Source organism: Poecilia latipinna, unplaced genomic scaffold, assembly GCF_001443285.1.
Source record: "Poecilia latipinna isolate Pla-1442-1.1 unplaced genomic scaffold, P_latipinna-1.0 Scaffold1689, whole genome shotgun sequence".
In the NCBI taxonomy this organism is placed as follows: Eukaryota; Metazoa; Chordata; class Actinopteri; order Cyprinodontiformes; family Poeciliidae; genus Poecilia; species Poecilia latipinna.
In genome coordinates this window covers 76,916-96,763 of record NW_015114305.1, presented here as the reverse complement: position 1 = coordinate 96,763, position 19,848 = coordinate 76,916, and the positions used below count along the sequence as shown (strand labels likewise).

General features: G+C 36.9%; 1 protein-coding gene across 4 annotated transcripts; it reads right to left on the bottom strand.

Moving 5' to 3' along the window:
• Nucleotides 1-102: 102 nt before the first annotated feature.
• LOC106964552 (SUMO specific peptidase 7) lies at nt 103-19,002 on the bottom strand. 4 transcript variants are annotated; one of them, XM_015060141.1, is made up of 23 exons: nt 18,787-19,002; nt 16,261-16,335; nt 15,205-15,270; nt 15,000-15,109; nt 14,193-14,423; nt 13,107-13,234; nt 10,880-10,995; nt 9,478-9,769; nt 8,852-9,012; nt 7,385-7,525; nt 7,263-7,296; nt 5,630-5,842; nt 5,108-5,553; nt 3,997-4,124; nt 3,714-3,830; nt 3,489-3,605; nt 2,546-2,647; nt 2,286-2,458; nt 2,124-2,173; nt 1,977-2,020; nt 1,554-1,622; nt 605-755; nt 103-470 (listed from the first exon to the last, which is right to left on the bottom strand). In XM_015060141.1, exons 2-23 carry the CDS (start codon nt 16,312-16,314, stop codon nt 330-332), a joined length of 3,084 nt encoding a protein of 1,027 aa, XP_014915627.1. In that variant the 5' UTR covers nt 16,315-16,335; nt 18,787-19,002; the 3' UTR covers nt 103-329. The 4 variants fall into 4 exon arrangements, with proteins under 4 accessions (XP_014915627.1, XP_014915628.1, XP_014915629.1 ...); XM_015060142.1 differs by having other exon boundaries at nt 13,107-13,238; nt 14,197-14,423; XM_015060143.1 differs by lacking the exon at nt 16,261-16,335.
• Between the last annotated feature and the right edge of the window lie 846 nt (nt 19,003-19,848).

Sequence of the window (19,848 nt, the reverse complement as noted above, 5' to 3'; positions counted from 1 at the left end):
CAAGTTTTCTTTTTTTTATAAAAAAAAAAATTTTTAAAAAAAACCAGTTGGGATTGGGGGGGGGGGGGGTAAAGGGGAAAAAAAAAGCCAGCAACCTGTCAGAGTTAGCAAATCTTTAGGCCTTAATTGGTGGGATGAACAAACATTTTTGATTTCTACTTACCAAATATTTGAGTTATGATTATTGGTTTGGTTAAAGACATGGGCTCAAAGAGTCATGTTCAGAGAAACGTGTTCCAGTTTACACTGAAATAAAATGTCTTTTGCTCATTATGAGCAATGCTCTATAATGACTTCAGGAATGTGATTCGCTGAGCAGCAGAGCTACTTCATGTGTTTTTACTGTCCATGTTTTGATGCCGGTAAATGTTAAGGATCAGGTTTCGGATTTCGTCCCGTTTCTTCCGAACCACCTGGCGGGAGAACCATTTTTGCAGCTGCAGAGGTAAATCAAAATGCACCACAGGGTCCTGCGGAACAACAAATCATTTTATGAGCTCACCTTTAAAAAAAAAAACAAAAAAAAAAACAAAAAGCATGACATATTCTTAAAGCATATCAGATTATCCAATAAAATTAAGGGCCATAAAGTTAAGCTTTTTACCTTTAAAAAACACTCAACATATTGAAGGAGGTAAAGGCCACAGTCACTGCTGTTATCCTGAAGTGGAACTTGACAATGTGAGCTTTTCATCTGATCTAAACCGAACTCCCTTGATGATCCACGACGAACCTCAAATTCTGACTGCAAGTACCTGGAGAGATCGCGCACACACACGTGCACACACACACACACACACACACGAATCAGCTCAACACACAGCAACAAAATCTCCTGGCAAATATCCCTGATAATTGTTTATTGCAGAAATGTAAACCCACACTGGACTTTTTTTTTTCTTAACCCCAAACTTTGACTAGAAGATTTACACAGTAGGAGACAAAAACATGCTTAGAAGTAGTTGCAGCAAAATATCACGAGGAGAAAGAACCCATCATTTGTTACAATTTCTCTAGATCACGGATTCCCCCACACATCCCTTCTCCAAGATGCCCGAGTCAAACGAATGGCTCATTCAGACCTCTGCAGACCTGGATCACATGCTGATGAAGAAATTCAGCCACGTTATTCAGGTTTGTGCCCAGATTGTTATAAATGAAAGTAAATTTCGCGCCAGGTGAAGCACTTCTGTGCCGATCTGATAAGAGATCATTTTCAAGGATCCGTTATCATCTTTTGACAAATTGAACCAGATTTATTTAAAACAGTTGTCCAAAGAGTTGATGGCGCCAGGCAGTGAAGAGGGACAAGTCCACACATCACAGAACCTCCATCATGGTGAAAGAAAATCTTTTTGACTTGTATTGGACGCCTTTGGTGTTTTTATCAAAACCTTCAATGGTAGTCTTATGAGATCACAAGAGTCTAGTTAAAGTGTCAGTGTTTAGCAAAGTTAACCTGTTTATGTCTGATTGTAGGACAGAAAAGCTTCCCTTCCCTCACCCATCTACTCACAAACACCTTCACTGTAGGTTTAAAGTGTTCAACTTACTCCCGTAAGAGTTTGCAGATCCGCTCGTGGGAAGAAAGTTTGAGAGAATCCATGATGAGAATACACGGCCTGCAGGAGAAAGACGAGCCAACCTGCGATCACAGTTCTCACCCAGCTTTCAACTGTGCTGCTTCTTAGATATACTAACATATCAAAGAACAAAATCAAAGTCAACCTGTTCAAGCTACTTTTCTTCATGAAAAATGTTTCTACTGTCCTAATCAGGAACTAATGTTAACATAGCAACAAAAGTGTTTAGTACAATACAACATTAGGAACAAAATGCAAAATATGAAAAGTGAAAGACACAAAAAGCCTCTGGAGAAAAACCAAACTGGAAAATATTAAACGCATTATAGTTAATAATTGTATGACAAACTGCTCTGCATGTTGAGGTGCTGCTGAGGTGGCAGAGAAACTCACCTTCTGCAAACGGTCCGTCTCACACATGTATGTTCTGTGCAAGTCTACACAGAAAAAAAGACAATATCGGGTAAATTGTGGAAAAATATTTTTTTTTTTTAGAAATTAGAAAACATTTCTGTTGAGCACAATAAAATTTGTTCTTACAACTGGACAAGGAGGCGGAGGGTCTTTAGCCACTTCATCCTGACCGTTTTCTGAAAACAAACAATAAAAAAAAAAAAAAAAAAAAAAAAAAAAAAATCTGGCTTCAGCAGGTTCTCACTGCCTCATTATTATACCGATCCCAGTACAGGTGTGCCTGCCTACCTGTCTCTGTTTCCATACCATCACTGGGGTCTAGTCTCACCAGGATTTCTGAATGATCATTAGAGCTTTTACATTGTTGGGCCTCATCTTGACCCTGCGACTCTCCCACCCAGTCCACCATCTGAGTTTCTTCAAGCCCAGGAAAGCAAACAACAACTAAATACCAGTGAGCTCTGGACAGAGAAAGAAAGTACAGCAGCAGGTCACACATTGTACACAAATGGAGGTCAAACACAGGTCTTCGTGAGTTTTGTGCTTACTCTTGATTAACAGGCACAAACAGGAAGTCCTTGTCAAAGATGTCCACATGCCGGGTCCACGTTTTCACTCGCTGGTGCCGCCTCTGCCTCTGACAACCGAGTCTATTTTAAACAGAAGTTAGAAAACCGTTCATATTCATAACAGACAGAAAAAACTAAAAATATACAACATAAGCTTTAAATGTATAACAAGCGTTGAAATAAAGGCATTTTTGTTAGTGCGGCAGCATAATCGTAAACTAAATTATGTAGAAAAACCTCGACCTTTGTCTTGACTAAATCTATTCAGTAGTGAAAAATTATTACTTACTGGCACAGGTAAAAGTTTGGACAATATCTTTGTGTCAATAGAGCATCACTTAGTTTTCTCACACAGTTGGAGCTTACAGAGTGCCGTTCCTCTGGACAATCTCTGCAGATCATCCAGAGACGACTCTTATGTCCTCAGACTACCTCAGATTCTCTATTGGATTTAGGTCTGAGGACTGAGATGGCCATGAAAGATGTTCGATTTTATGTCTGGTGAAATATTTTAGTTGATTTAGTAGAACGTCTGCCTCTTTCTCTTAAGTTGCCTAAATGTAAGAGTTTTGGTTTTCTAGCAAAGGCAATCAGATTTTTATTGATAGCTTGTATGAGATTTGCCACAAATGCAAATTTTTCTCTATTTAGCTGCCAGAGAAACAATTCAAAGCTCTTAGACGATCTAAACAATTTCATTAAATAACTGCTAAAAAAATAAAAAAAATGCTTCAGTTACATTCAGTTTATAGAAATTGTTGGCCACGCAAAGAACTGGGCAACTTCTTACCTTCTTAAAAACAAATACTCCTAAAAGGAGTTCATAAAATCTTTCAGGGAGTTAAATAATACCTTGCAAATTATGTTTAAATTTTCCAGACATAAGTCTTTTAGTCTAAATATGCAACACCGGTTCCCTTACAAGTCGTTGTTGCCTCCTTCGCTGGCGTTGTCCCGGCGCGTCAGCTGCTTGTAGAAAAAGCTGCTGAAGATGTGGGAGCGCTTAGAAATGGCAGCAGATGCATTCTGGATAAGGTATCTGTTTAAAATATATATATACATCACACAATGGCTGATTCAGAGAGGTTTTCACCACAAAAAAATAAATAAATAAAAAAATCACCCGACAGGCCAAACTTTCACTTACTTCAGGTAAAAATCAATGATGACATCGTTGAGGTACTGCCCACTATCAAGGCACTGCAGATCTTCCAATGTCACAGTTATTCCCCCTTTCAACGGTGGTGGAGGAAACTGTATTAACCTATGAATAAAAACAAAGATCAGTAGTTTGCTTTTACAACTTTAGACTGCAGAGCTGTAGCATCTATTCATAATCAAATTAACACACACTCCAATTAGAAAGCAGCAGCAGACATACTTGTTTTTACCAGACAACATAAGGATGTAAAGGGAGTCGTGTCACTTGCCTTTGAGTCAGTCCCCGATGCTTATATTTACTCCACTTGGAATCAGGTTTACAGAGCGATACAGAGTAGGATCCATTTTTTCTATGATGGCAAACTGTGTACACAGGCCTGGCTTCCTCCTTTTTGCTCTGTGGGAGTAAATGCATCCAATTAGAGGCTTTCAAACTTACAACTTTAAGATGACCTTAGGGTGAATTGTTTCAAAAAATAACAGGTAAAAAAAAAACCTGACAGCATCACCAGAAACCTATAAAACATCCACTAATACTAACACTGTCATTTTTGTGTCATTTCAGCCATTCGAATACCAAATCGTTTAGCTTGTTTAGGACGTGATGGATACAATTTCTTTTAATACTGAGCTTTTTAAGCAATGCCATATGAGGCAGCAGGAGAAACACTCAAATTCATTCAACAGTCGCAAAAGAAATTGCAGTAGTGCTCTTCTGTAAAACCAGATACTCCATCTGGACACCCTGTTGGTGAAAGGAGACGTTACAAAGATTTCATTACTCTGAATCTGGTGGACGACAATGAATATTCCCAGTTTTTACTACTTTTCTTCTAAACGAATTGCTAACATTTTAGAATTCATGGTTTGGTAATACAATTATAAGAGGTGCATTTTACCACAAAGTGCTACAAGTATCTGACACTACAAAAAATATATTCAAGCCAATTTTGTTGAGAATTTTTAGACAAATCCATATGTAACCATTAAAGTCTCACCTCCATTTTAGTAATGAAATAAAGCTGGTACTTAAAGGATTAAAATCTTTGAATGTTTCCAAGTTCTGAGCAGATTTGAAGTTTTCAAGCAAATCTAAAAGGTGTTAAAGGTACAAAATGCATCATCTCTGTACAAAACATTTAAGACGAAAGGAAAAGCTGCAGCAAAAACTTAAGCCTCAAAATGTCAAAGCACAAAATACCAAGTTGAAATATTTTAAAAGGTTAAAATGTGTAAAGAAGCAGTCCTAAAAACAAATAACCTGCAAACATCTCATATTTCTTCAGAAATCATACCAAGGTGCAAGAATCTTCTAAACATTCAGACTATTTAAAAAAGAAGTGAATTTAAAAAAAAAAAAAAAAGTTAGAAACGACTTACATCAGAGGGAGTCTTTGGTTCTTCATCCTCCTGGTCCTCCTTTGGTTCGGCCTCCGTCTCACCATCTTCTGCCGCCATGTCGAGGTCCTGCTCCTCGTCTTTCTCACAGTTGGTGTCCACCCAGATGTGGGCGGTGGGGATTTCGTCCTCGTAGTGAGAACTGTCCAGGCCCACGCTCACATCAGAGTCTGAGCTCTTAATTCCAAGTATGGAGAGCAGATGCGAGTCCACTCCAGTTCTTGTCATTAGCTTAATACTTTCATCCATGGAAAGCACTGGAGCATCAATGTCCAATAAACTGCTCAGTCCGACGCCGTTGTTTGCGATGCTGTTTTCGTGCGTCATCCTGTTGATGCAGTCGATGTCCAACACGGAGCGAAGCAAAGCTCCTTCCATTCCCTCCAAAGGATCTTTGAGAGTCAGCAGGATGAAGGGGCTGGCTTTTCCTGGTAAAACGAAACATTCATTTATCAGATAAATATCAGCCAATAAACTACATGCTCCATCTTCCTCCCTTCTCACCAGAGTATATGGGTCCATCTTCACTAACACACATTTGATAAAGTTCCTGGTGTATAGCAGCAGCAGCAGCTTCCGACACAAAGAACAGCATGACGCCAGGCGGTGAAGGATCCTCGTCTCCAAAGTGGATTTCTCGAGCCTCCAGCTCCTGCTGATCCCAGACGCTGTACCTCCTCAGCTCTTTGCGCTCAAAACTCAGCTGCTCACCTGTGCCTGAGGACAGGAAGGGATCAGGCCAGATAAATCAATTTTAAACATAGTTTAAAATTTCAATCGTGCACAAATACAATCTTTGGGTTAAACTGAACAAAAAAAGAGAAAAAAAATTCTCATCTTTTAGATGAGATCCAAGTATTCATTTTAAATGATCCCTGATCCAACTCAACTCCAACACCTGTTGATTTGTTGGCCTGTGACTCAGCGTCATGTGACCTGCTTTGCATTCTGTGCAACAGAGCCGTGGCGAGAGCGGCTGAAACACAACTCATTAAATTTTATGACGTTCAAAGCAAAACACCAAGTTTAAAAGTGGTAAAACATTGTACTCAGCAAGTTTTCCCCAAACTATTTTCTAGAACTACAACAAGAAAAACAAAAGGAGAACAAACTGCTGAGTCCTGGCTAACTAGTAAGTTAGTTAAGTCTGCTACAGATAAAAACTTTAAAGCTACCGAGTTTTCAGGCAAATAAATGCCATTTGACTTATTCCCTTTAATAAGATCTTGAGCAGATGCCCGATGTTAAACATCAACGTCTGGGACAAGACGTCCTGATAGGATTGTTCCTTCTCAGTACACAATGCAATTCATTGTTGGAGAACTGGCAAAGACAAACATTTTTAAAACATTAAGTTGCTGTTTTTACCGTTTTATTGCATTTACAAATACATCAGTAGAAGATGTGCATCTTCTCCTCAACATAACCAACGTTGAACATGTGCAGATAACATTTCAGTTACTGAGCCTGGCAATATGATATTGGTTTATAGTTCTTAATTACGAGTGTGTAGCCATGCAGAAACTTGTAATAAGTATTTGGTAAAATAAAAAACAAAACAACTTGTTTTCCTCTTTTTATACCCAAGCAACCCATGATCCTACATGGAGATGGTAAAACCTCCCGATGTTCAAAAAATAAATAAGAATTATTGTTTTTAAATGCCAATTCAAGCAGCAACACTGTTGCTTAACTTTACTTATTGAGGGATTTCTGATTAACCCCCCCAAAATAAATGCCTTAAATAGTTAATCATATCAATGAAATGTCCCTAGACGCATTAACTGATACGGTTAAAAAAACTGAATATATTTCATATTCAGCCGAAAGTGATGGTGGGGTCTTAAAAGTTCGAATCCACGAGAACAAAGACAATGAACTAAAATAGACCACTAAGATGGGACCCAGACAGCTTGACCAGAAGGAGATAAAACAGGTTCCTTTACTGGCAAGGTTGAAACAATTTGGAGCAAAGGTCACAGGTAAGCCTGACAAACAAAGGCCAATACAACCAGCTTAAAGGGACACGAACAAAGGAGTCATGGTACAAGTCATGAATTAAGGGAAGAAGTTTGAATGACGAGGGACAGACTATCATCAGTTGCATGGATCAAAAAAAAAAAAATACAAAAGTTACCTTTAAGTGGCATGATAACCTTATGTTTTGAAATCTGTAAAGGGAAAGAAAGAAACTGTTACTCAATTTATGAAACAGAAACTGAATGTAAAAATCTCTCAGGATTATTCCACTGGATTTACCATGAGGCCTCCAGCTGATTTTACTTTGTAACAGCCGCAGTATAAGGACACAAAAGGCACGCTCAAAGAGGAGTAGTCCACCTCACAGGCAGGAGAACCTGGTGCTGAAGGTGGATTCTCTTCAATCAGCAGCTGCAAAACCTGAACAACAAAGAAACAAAGTTATGATCAAATAATTATCACGTCCTGATTTACCAGAGGCACAAAGACCTGCGTTGGGTTTGCATTTTAACATTGCAGTTTTCCAAAACCTCTTTAATTCATTACTTTGCCGCCATCTAGTGGTAAACACACAAATGACAGAAGAACATACTGCGCACCATTCAGATTACTTAAGCCCATACGGTGGTGATGTTACAAAGATTATGGAGGAAAATTAAATTTAAAAGTTTCATTAAAACACTGGTGTCTAATCCATCATCTCAGCTCTTTACAGAGACAATTTTTTATGATATGAATACACAGCTGTGTTTTTAAAGGAACTGGGACTTTAATATTTCAGACAGTATCGTGCAAACATGTTAGAAGACTGAAGATGCAATCAGTCCAAATTCTTTACGCACCAAAATCTCTTGATCGACTTTGATCAGCGATTAGCAGGTCCAATATTACATCAGTCCAATTTTTCATATTTAAGCATCCCTAGCTTTTCTGAATTTTTGAAAATTAACCTGTAACAACAATAGCCCACTTTCTAAGTTAACCTGAAGAGAAATTATACAAAAATATGAAACTATATTCAATTTTATAATAAAGAGGCAACCTCACAAATGCGCTTGTAAAAATGTCTATACTCCAGTTTTTAATGTATGTATTCATCTTCAGTCAATTTGATAGATGAACTCTCACTTTGCCCAGACATTTATAAAAGCTGCCGCCCTCCAGGCAGCAGTTTAAGGATGCGTATTGCTGCCCCGAAAACGATAAGAACCCGGCCATGATAATGACCCGGGCGGAACACCGCGCGCTAAATAATAAAACGTAACTTAACGAAGCTTCGAGGCAGATTATTTTTCCTCAAGGAATTTTAATAATCGAGGTACTCGAGTCATTCGAGGAATCACGACAGCCTTAATTCAGTCCATTTGAAGAGGGGAATTTTACAATGCAATCAAGCCCCCATGGCACTATACAGGCAATCCAGATCAACCTTAAAAACTTAAAAAATGCCAAGTTCTTTGTTTCTTCAGATGTTAAGAGATGGAAAACTTCAGTGGGACAATCGGAAAAGTTGCCGCTTACTTCCTAGCTAAAGACAATTGTTTTATGACATAATTATAGCTTCAAAATATCAAGATTTTGTAAAAAAAAAAAAAAATTTATCTGATATGCAGGTCAGATACAACTTTTTTTGATTCAAGTTGTAAAGTCTTTAAAAAAACATTCCAAAATCATCTTAAGCTGTACACATGAAGCGTCCTTCCTGTACAGAGGAAGCATGGACTGAATGAAAGCTGCTGCACCAACCTGCATGTCCTCTGCGTCTAAAGCTTTCTCCTGCTGGGACGCAGCTTCCTTCGAGGAGTTTCTATACACGACTGCGTCGACCTCAGAGGCCATTTCTCCAACCAATTTGCTGCGACATTTAGAATCGTCATTGTTCTCTTCGTCGTCACTGGACAGCACAACTGAAATAGGGGGGAACATTTTAAATTAATTTCCTTAGTGTTTCTACTACTTATTTGAAATGGCATCTTGGGAAAATGAGCTGTAATTCAGTCAGAAGCTTGTAACCAGAGGCTGGATGCAGAAATAAAACAGCAGATTGAAGTAAACAAAAGAGGAGACTAAAATGTTAACAGAAGGAGACATTTAAGGTAGCTGCCTTTAAAAAGCTTAAATATGTTTAACCCTTTATTCAAAATTAATACTTTTGTCCAGGTTACTTTAAAAAGTCGGTCGGCAGTCGGTATCTACGGTAATCTGACTTCTCATCCACATGTGCATCCTTAAATCTGACAAATATAAGCCGTTTATGCTTAGAAATTTTGGCCAAAATGCCCCTAAATACCTAACAAAAAAAAACTTTGCAAAAAAAAAAAAAAAAAAAAGATAAGTTCTGAGAATTATCTATAACATATTTGCTTACTCACTGGGATCAGATGTGCTGGTCTCAGTTGCGGCCAATAAGCTTAGCTTGTTGCTGAAAATGATGCCTTCAGGGATGACTGGGACATCATCTCCCCCAACAGTGAACTGTACAATACAACGGTCTATATTCTCTAGATCTACGTCGTCTTCGCTGTCCTCCCAATGACCGACAGACACCGGGACCTGTTCTCCGTCTTTTCCTGCTTCTTCGGTTTGAAAAAGCACGATGTCACACTGACGTTTAGGGCTGCTCGTCCCGTTACACTGCAGGCCGGGATCCTTCCTTTTACGCTTCTGTAAGAGAGTAAGGACTTATTCAAGTTCAACAATGAGGACTATTTAAAAAACACTTTAATAAACCGTTTCACCTGTAAAATAATAGAGACGTTACATAAAATGGCACGCTTGACGTTTTCTGTCACGTACGGCAAATGACGCAGAAAAGAATTGTTCTAAGAAAAATAAAAATCTAAAACTTGTTTATAAACTTTTTTACATTTTAAAACAGAGTTCAACCTACCATTCATACTAACTAAATAAAGTTAAAAATTAACTTGAAGAAAGTCCACATAAAATGATAAAAGAGCATCAAAAAATTATAACAGGAATTAATGATTAGTATACAGAGGCTAAAAAAAAACCAAGAGCCAAGTAGAAGAGTTTATATGACCAGCAACTAATTGAGCTGAAACTGCTTGAAAACAGCAGAAAAAATGACAATTTGCAGGCTGTCTGTAGCTGCTTTTAGAGAAGAAATTAATTTAAAATATTTTGATTTTTCTCCACCAATAATTTCCAAATATGTGTGCCCGTCTTGGATTTAACAGGACACCGTTTGCTTGTTTTCCACTTGCCATCAGACCTGCTGGCAGCACGAGACGTGCTAAAACACACCACGGTTCAGGTGGTTTCAGGAGGTAACCTGTGTCCGGGATGCTTTTGCCAAGAGGCATTAAAGCAGAACATCACTTCCTCTGTATTAACAACGTGAACTTTGTCTCAAAGCGCGTTTCAAGGCAGCAGTGAAGTAAGCAGCAGCTCAAACAGAACCATGTTGTGATCAGTGTGACAAACGTTAGGTTGAGCACAGACTGATCAAGTGTGGGTCCATGGACTGGGGTGAGAGCTTTCAAGTATTTAACATCCGGACATCATAAATAAAACATTATATTGGACCGCTCTTAAACAAAAATAAAACTAAGAAAAAACATAGAATGAATGGTATGAAAGCATTCTGAAAAGCCTTGGACATGCAAAGCTGGCAGCAGACAATTTGCATAAGGTTCACAAGTGTGGTTTCTATTTAGCTAATTAAGCCAGAGGTTTCCAATACATTTAGTTTCCACCAGAGATCTCAGTAAGCACAGACTCAACTTATTTTCAGTTTTAAAAACTTGTACATACCAAACTGTGCTGCATATCTTCTGATCCAGTCAAGTTGTCTATCGTGAAATCTGCGGAAATCTCCTCGGAGGCCGATAAATCCCCAACTGGCTCCCAGCTCAGTGACAACCCACAGTCTGCATGAGAGACAGAAACGCTTTCATCTAAGGTGGAACATAAAAAAATAACATTTCTGATCATTCAAAATAAATGAATAAAAGATTTGGCTGAAGTCAAGTTAAACATACACATGGTTTTGTGGCCTGATGTCATTTGTTGTGTTTCACAGCAGCAGGTAATTGGTGCTGATTGGACCAGAAAACACCTGGATCTCGTCCTCTGACAGGATGATAAGCACCAGCTCTTCCTGGGTCTTGGCCCACCTCTTCCTCCTTGTCAGCATTTGGGTTTGTTTTCTGATTTTTATTTAAAATATTTAGCTTTAAGTAGATCCAGCATGCAGTTTCTCTCATTAGTTACAGTTTTTGAACCAAAACAAAAATGTTGATGTTTTGTTTCAAAGGTTGTTGTAGTGCAGCAGTTTTTCATTTTAACTGGATGACTAGATGTACCGTCCAGTTTATTAGGTACACCAGTTTAATTCATTTTTGTATTATTTATGTGTTTATCTCCTTTGAATTCAGCCGGTAGACGTGGTGAAGGCGACTTGCTGGAGTTTAACTTTGTGACTTTGGACACTCCTGATTCACACACACTCACAAAACTGGAACGATGGAGTGAAAAACCATTGCCTAATCTTATGAGTCTTGATTTTTGCTCAAAGATTCAAATGACAGAGTCAGAATTTGGAATAACAACAATTCAGACTGGTAGTGCTGACATAATTGTGCAGGGGATATAAATAATTGGCACAAATTGCTGACCACAGTACAAGAACTTGATGCTGTGAACTATGCAACCCTCTGCGAGAGACAGCCTTTTAGGTCAAAAAAGGCCATGTGATTAATCTGCATTATATAATATTTGCATGTAAAATTTATCAGATTACTTGCATGCATTAATCTTGACAGTCCTAGTTTAAACCCAAACCAGGTCCAGATAACTGAAGTTCTTGCACCTGCCTTTTTAACGAGGTCTTCCCTTTTGCTTACCTTTCAATAATTTTATCTGAACACATGTTTTCACTGAGCTGCTTGGCGCCATAAAGGGAAAGCCGCACCAACAAACATGGAATATTTGCAAAAAATTTGCATCCTACCCACATGAGGCCAGTATAAACAGCTTTGCGTTTTCCTGATCTCTCTTCTCTCGCGTTCTTTGTTAACAAAGATATTCTAAAGGAAGCTACTACTTATTTCTGTTTCTGTGAAAGAGATGGAAAAAGGGGCAGAAATATGAACTGTAGTGAAAAATTTTACTGCAATCGAACGTTTCATGATTGTGTCAAGCTTATGGCTAGGTTACTTCCTATAACGCTTATAGGCTTTGTCTGGAAACGGCTTGATGTCGGTCTCTCACAGTGACTTGCCGAAGAGCTAGTTCTCACCGTCTTGTAAATATGTTTGCATTTCTTCTGTCCTTTAATAAAAAATAAAACAAAAAACAAAACAACAATGGAGCAACACATTGTCCCCTGTGTTGCAGTTTTCTGCTCTATTCTTACACAAAATGCCTAATAAACCTGACAGTGGCTTTCACCTATAACTGCTTGGATAAAAACAGAACCCAAAACTAGAGGCATCAAATCCAAACTTACCCATAACCCCAGAGGAAGCTCATTATGACAGTTAAAATGCCAGTGTAAATATCAAAAAGCTGCTCAGCAGTTATAAGGTGTTTAAATGCTGAAGCCAATAAAGATGTTTTAATTGATTATTGAGAAAGGTATGGATCATTTTAAACAAGTTTTTTTTTGTTGATATATCAGAAAATATATATTATTTCAAATATGATGCTCCTTTAACAATGTTTTATAATGTCAGAACAAAATCTTCTTGGAAGTAAAATATCCTTTGACATCTGTAATTTTGTTCACGTTTTACGTTTCACAGTTCATGCAGACAGCTTAAATGACCTACATTTATGAAGCTGGAAAAAGCTTCAATGTTGAAACCCTCATTATCCCACTAAGTTGCTTTTGTAGCCCAGCAGACCGTGAGTTTCTCTTGTTAAGAATTTATTTCAGCAGTAACCAACAAGGAAGGGTAGGGAATTTTAAGGGCTACACTTCACAATGAAAATTTGAAATCTACACACTGTTAACATAACACAGATAATGAAGACCCACCTACAACCTCCGCAAACGTCTCATCTTTCTTTTCATTGACTTTGCCGATTATCACTTCTTTGATATCTTGGTTTTCTTCGTTGGCTTCCTCTTCAGTGTTTTGTGGTTTTCTGATTCTAGTTGTTGGTCTATAAAGATAAAAACACCCAGAATTATCCTCAGCACATTTTATCCACCACATTACAACCAAAGTCTATTTAAAAGTTACCACAAACTTATGACTAAAAAAAATGAACCACTTTAGGGAATAAAGACTAATTCCCTCTTTTGTTGTCCATTTTTGTGCAAAAAAAAAAAGTATGTTTTAGAATCTCAAAATTCCAATCATTGTTATTTTCTTTTGTTGTTGTTTCCATACATTTTGTACCAAATGGTGAAATAAACTCCTCTGAAAAAAAGTGTGTTGTGGAAAACTCCATTCTACCCATGCTTAGCATAGACCAAACATGAAATGATCTTAAAATGAAAATATTTACTCGGGGAACAAATACAAACTTGACATTTCCTTATGAAACATCACGATGCTGCTGAACATCTGCATTAACTAACAGCGAAACAAAGAAGAAACGAAACAATTTGAGTTGTTTCAAAAAGCAGATGTGAGCCATGAGGCATTTCACACAGATCATGTGTCAGTTCTCACCCACAGAGAAAACTGAGGATTTTATGAGTTTTTTTATTTTATTTTATTTTTTACCTTAAATAAATGGCAAGCAGCAGCACAGGACTGCTTAAGAGTTATATCTGGTTTGATCAGGTTTCATTTCGTCAAGTGATAAAAACAAGAACCAAAATCAATAATATATGGAGTGTAATATTAAATATTTAACAATAAATACAGACTTGTATTAAAATATACACAAGATTAATGATTATTTGTCTCCATAATTCACCCAAAATATCTAAATTCCAAAAGTATAAACTATTAAGTTCATGGGTACGATTTTTTTTTCCATAGTGACAAAGAGGAAGTAAGTTATTACAAAATGGTAAAATTAATTGACGAATATGTGGATTAACAATGTGATTCTTGCCCTCGAACCGAAGTTAGAAACATTCGAGGTAATTTTAAAAACGTCAGCGTACTTCTGAGAGGTGGAGGTCCTCCGTTTGCCTTTATCGGTTACATTCTTGCTCTTGTCATCCGTCTGACTGGACCTCGTTTCTCTGCAGCGGACATCTTCCTCTTTGCGTCGGCCATTATCCATTCGAGGACTGGACCACTGTCTGTTGTTTCTACTCATTTTTATCCTCTCTATATAATCCTTACCCGGTTCTGTCTTCAAGACGTCTGTTAGGATAAGACGTGGCTTCCTCCTAAAGGACACAAAAGTGAATTGTTTTCCAACAACTTTCACCTTCAACATTGCGGCTCATCAACATTTTCAAGCTTAAGCTCAACTTTACGGCAGACAGAACCTTACTTGTACCAGCTGAAAGGACGGGGAGGGACTGAGAAACGCAGATAAGCCATGTGGGTTGTCATGATAACATGGCATTGAAGTCATGTTGTTTAGAAACAATGTTTCCTTCAACTAACCCAACTTAAAGTTGAAAATCATCATCCAATATTTTATTTATTTTCAAACTTGAAAAGGCAATGATTGATTAACGAAAGTATGATTATTAGAATATATATATATATATATATATATATATATATATATATATATATACTTGCAAAGGAGTTTGCTAAAATTAGCAAACTCCTTGAACAAATCTCATCTGAACAGAGACCCTTTCTTCTTTTTTCTTCACAGCTTGTGCAAAACTTCTGTTAAAATTAACTATATTAAATATACAACAGGGAAATCTTTCAGAGTAGGCATATCCAATTTTCCTTTTAAAAAAAACTTAAAATCAACTATAATATCACTTCTGTAGCTTGTTTACCTCAGAATGTCCGAACATTTTAAAACGGTGTGATTGAACATCTTGGCCCCTTTTCTGTGACTTGAATTACAAGAATTAAAATTACAATCAGCAAATGCAGTCCAGGGGACCTGTTAAGAGGAGGAGAAAAAATATGAAATATTCCTGACCACTATCAATAATAAAACATGTTGAAGTGGTCGGAGAAATCGCAGCGTTGTTGTACCTGCACTTCTAACTTTCCGCACTCTGATGACAGGCACGCCACGGGTATTTTCAGGGGGTTTTCCATCTGAAATGCAGACAGTGATTAGTTAAGAAAGTTTTAAGTAGTCGCATGCAGAAGCAGAGTTAAAAAGTGTTTTAGTAAAAAAACAAAAAGGTAAAAAAAAAAGCGAACACGTAAAATGAAATATAAATGATAAAAATGAGATTGAACAAACATTTCACCTCAAGCGGCAAAATGACGTAAAGAGTAAATGTGCAACACGTACAAACTAGATGAAAAACACTCTAGTCACAACAGCAGCGGACAAATGCACCATCATCATCCTCATCCATTCCTGATCAGGATGATGATGCGACATACAAATACTGCTTAATTTGATTTTCAAGACAGACTGTCTTCTACATTTTCTCATTTTTTTCTCGTGTTGGAAGGATTAGCTGCCTCCATGTGAAGCCCAAATTTAACAGTATAATATCGTCACAATATTTTTGTGAATTTATTGTGAAAGTCTAAATTAAAATCTCCCAAACAAAGTAGAAAAAAAAAAAAACAACAACAACAATATAAGCATTTAAAAAATACTATTCAAATCATGGTTTCCTGTATTTTAACTTATGGGTATAATGATTTTTTTTTTCTTTAGAGTTCTCCTCTGACTGAACTGAGACTTATTTTCAATTATTTACAATCCAGTCTCATATTTGATGAGTTTTCTTCTGAATATTCATAGATTTTAAATTTTAAATACATAAATATCAGCTTAATTCTAATTAATTTTGTCATTCTGGAAATATACAGTTCTTGAGTTAAGAGCAAAATTCTTTCCATATTTTATTTTGAGGAATGTAATGTTTTTAAGTTTTTCTTTTTTCCAAACAGCACACTGACAAACCTAACGAGATGACAGAAATAATCTTGGCTTTGTAAAGACACAAACTGTTTACATACAATAAGACAACATAGCCACATAACAGGCCAGCAGGACATTCTGATTCAGATACACGTAACATGCAACTAAATAAACTGAAAATCAACAACTAATTTAACAAATACCAGCTTCTCCTTGTCAACAAATGGAATAGTTAAGGCTCTTCTTCGCTCCATCATCGTTCAAGATTTCATAAGGCACTGCAAGACACACGTAAAGGACATAGTAAATAAGCCTGTCCTCTGGCGAACATAGAACAGTATAATTAGATATGCAGTGATTCTCAATATGATCAAAATCAGATTTTTTTTTTTTTTACTTTTTGGCTTTTGCCAGTGATCTGATTCATTCATTCATTCTCCCTAAAAGTAAAAATATACATGAAGACAATAAAAAGTTCAAAGAGAGAGTTTGAGGTGGAGAATTGAGGGAAACTTTATTTTCTATGCACATATTTCCTCTGTTCAAGTCGACTTATATTAAACAATCCGCAGGTGATATGCTTAAGTCCATAATATAATTTGCAAGAAAAGAGTGAATATAAATGAAGATGTAGTAGTTAAACTTACAATAATCAAGCTGTAATCTGACTTGAGAACAGTTAGAATAAAATACATAATCATTTACCAATCTAATCTATGCCAAAGATATTCAGTTTGTTTCTCAATTATTATATTTGACTCTGTTACAGTTTCTTTAAATGCAAGTCTTGTGACTTATCCAGTGCAATTATAATATTAAATACAATTAAGTATGCCAAGTAATGATAAATTTCCAATTTAATACAAGTGACAGGATATCTTCTTTATGTGTGTTTGAACAAATGCCTTAATTCAACATCCTGGACGACATTATTTATACATTTCTAGAGAGAAAGTTTTGTACCTACAAGTTTTCTCTGTCTTGGCACTTTATTTCTACATTCTACTATGAAAACTAGATAAACACAAATATGTAGAGATGTACTGTACTGATCAGTTTTTTTTTCTCTTCAGGATAAAGATTTCTAGTTTTCTTTAGGATCTGACCAGTCAATCCTGATATTGACGAGCTCAAGTTATTTTTTTCCAAAAGACTACAAGACATGAAATGGAAAGACAATTTGTCACAGTCTTTTTTTTTTTTTTTTTTGAAAAACAATTGGAGGCTTTAAAAAGGTCTAAATTTTATCTGAAGGTCATGTGCATCTTCTGTGAACAATTGGTTATTTCTCATCTGGATTAGACAAAGATGCTACTCCTTTTAAACAATAATACTCTATACTGGAACGGTGTTACGTATTTCCCAGGCATATAGTACAATTTTATATCACTATCATCAATCTATGTTACTTTCAGTTGTTATGTTGCAAGTTATCAACCATAACTTAAAAGAAGTTTGACTTTGCATCATAGCCACATCTGATGGCTAGAAATTCACCTCCTTCCCTTACTAACACTCCCTCCTCATGTCATCACAACAATGATTCTTCATGCCGTTAAACGTTGTTAGGAGCTTGGTAGTTTAGTTGTTAAGCTCAGGAGATGTGGATTTCCACCAGGTGTTTGCTAATTGCTGCTGCCGCTAGTCAGGTGGAGCTGTGTGGGGAAGGCGCAGGGGAAGGTGGGGTGATGCTGGGTCGGACGTTACTTCGGAAATCGGAGCTGGGTTTGGTGTCACACCCGAGATAACCAAGTTCCAGTTGGGATTTCAACATGGCAACGCCCACAGACATTGATCACAGTATCTCTTATCTACTGAACAATTTGTTCAGTTTAGAGTTGCAGGTGCTCCATGTAACACTGATCTTAGACACACTTTACATGTGTGTCTTGTAAAATACGTGTTTCTACCCATGAAAGAGTCAATACAACACTTTGGAAAGGTCTTTCATGAGGGAAGGCATTATAACATGGCAAAAACTAAAAAAGATGATTTAGATGATGATAAAGAGAAAGCTCCTCTTTTTTTCTTCAGTAAAAGACCAGTGTAAATTGATCTCATTCTGAAAAAAAGGGTGTTAAGATTGACACTATTGAGTCAACGTGAAATTATGATACATTTACTCTTAACCAAATCTTCTCAGTGACCTAAAACAAGGCCTGTGAAAGTTTCCTAGTTCTTCATTTTATGTGGGCCTGGTTTTATGGTTCAAGACACTTATGCTTGATTTAGAAAAATACGAAAATTATGCTACGATCTACTTGTCTTGAGATTACAATGGCCAAAAAACATGAACGTAAACAACTTCAGTAAAGAAGGGTATGATGAAAACCTATGTGATGAATACAAATATGTAAAACACCGTTAAACCTAGGACGGGAATATATGGGAAACCATCAAAAGCAATAAAGCTGATCTGAAATGATCAGCTTACTTGGTATCTCATGGTATGAAAAATTAGCCAGGAAACTCAACGTTCCTTTTGTCATTGGAGCCCATGTTTTTGTTGCACAGTTAACACGTGTGTCACATTTTTTAAAAACCGGCCGTCCGTGTTTAAGTCGTGCACACGTTCGCAGCTATTACGTGATGTGCTTTATAGTTTATTTTCTACACAGCTAAACTACAGAAAGTGTATTTTTCTTCGAAGCTACCACTAGCAGACGTAGCTTGCCGCGTTCATGCTAAACGTTGTCCACGCTGCTAACTGCAGTAGAGACAAAACTTACCCTGCAAGCCAGGGCCTCCTCTGATAGCCTCTCTTTATATCAGTAGAATGGAGAGAAAAGCTTTTCAACAGTGTTTTGCTGTCGCACCTTCCTTGAAAAGACGGCACTCATCCTCTCCAAAGGGCTAGACTCTTGCACTCAACAGGCGTTTCTGGTTCCTGCAGCAACATCCGGTGAAAGGAGGAAGTGCACCCAGAAAAATATTCCGAAAAGGTTTGTGTCCAGAAAGCAAAACTATTCACCAGCCCATAATATTAATGATAATAAATAAACGAATGAATTAATGAATGAATTAACCCAAATAAAATAGCTATCAGTGGCGTTAAGTCGCTCCAGAAAGGGGAACTGAGTCGGGGGGGTCAAGGACCACCATATTGATTTGGTGTCCAAAGAAAGCTCTACTGCCCCCTCCTGGCCATACAGTGGTAAAACAGCTTTGCGTAATATTGAAGCGAAAGAAAAGAATATTTGATTATCAAATATTTTAGCAACTAAAAATCTCAAAAGTGCAGTGCATATTTGTATAGCTATATTGTGCACAACCTTTAAACAATGCTTTAAACTTCTTGAGAACTTTATTCCTATCCTGTGTTTTTTTTGTTCTTCATAATGCTGTTTATTCGTGAAGAAAATAAAATAAAGGTATTATTCCTACATCATAAGATCTTTTTTTAACGACTGACATAAAAATAAATACACAAAAAGCATTGCACTGAAAGAAAAGAAAACTTATTAACAAACATACAAAATATTATTCATAATTTAAAAATGAATTTTAGATCTTTTCTTAAAAAAATCTAATCAATTGTGCAAGAATAGACTTCAAGGTATCGCTATTTTTCATTGCACTCTATATAACGACAGCATAAAACAAATCCAGGTTTTAGTATACCTCTCTATCTAACATGGTTGTTATTTTTGATATGTGCTACTCAGTGCCTTGTATGCATTGCAGGGATTATATCTAAGCAGCTAAAAATAAAGTTTCTCAACATCCAATCTAGAATATAAAGGCAAACTAATTAGAGTGCAACTATAAAGTATCTACATTATAGTTGTGTT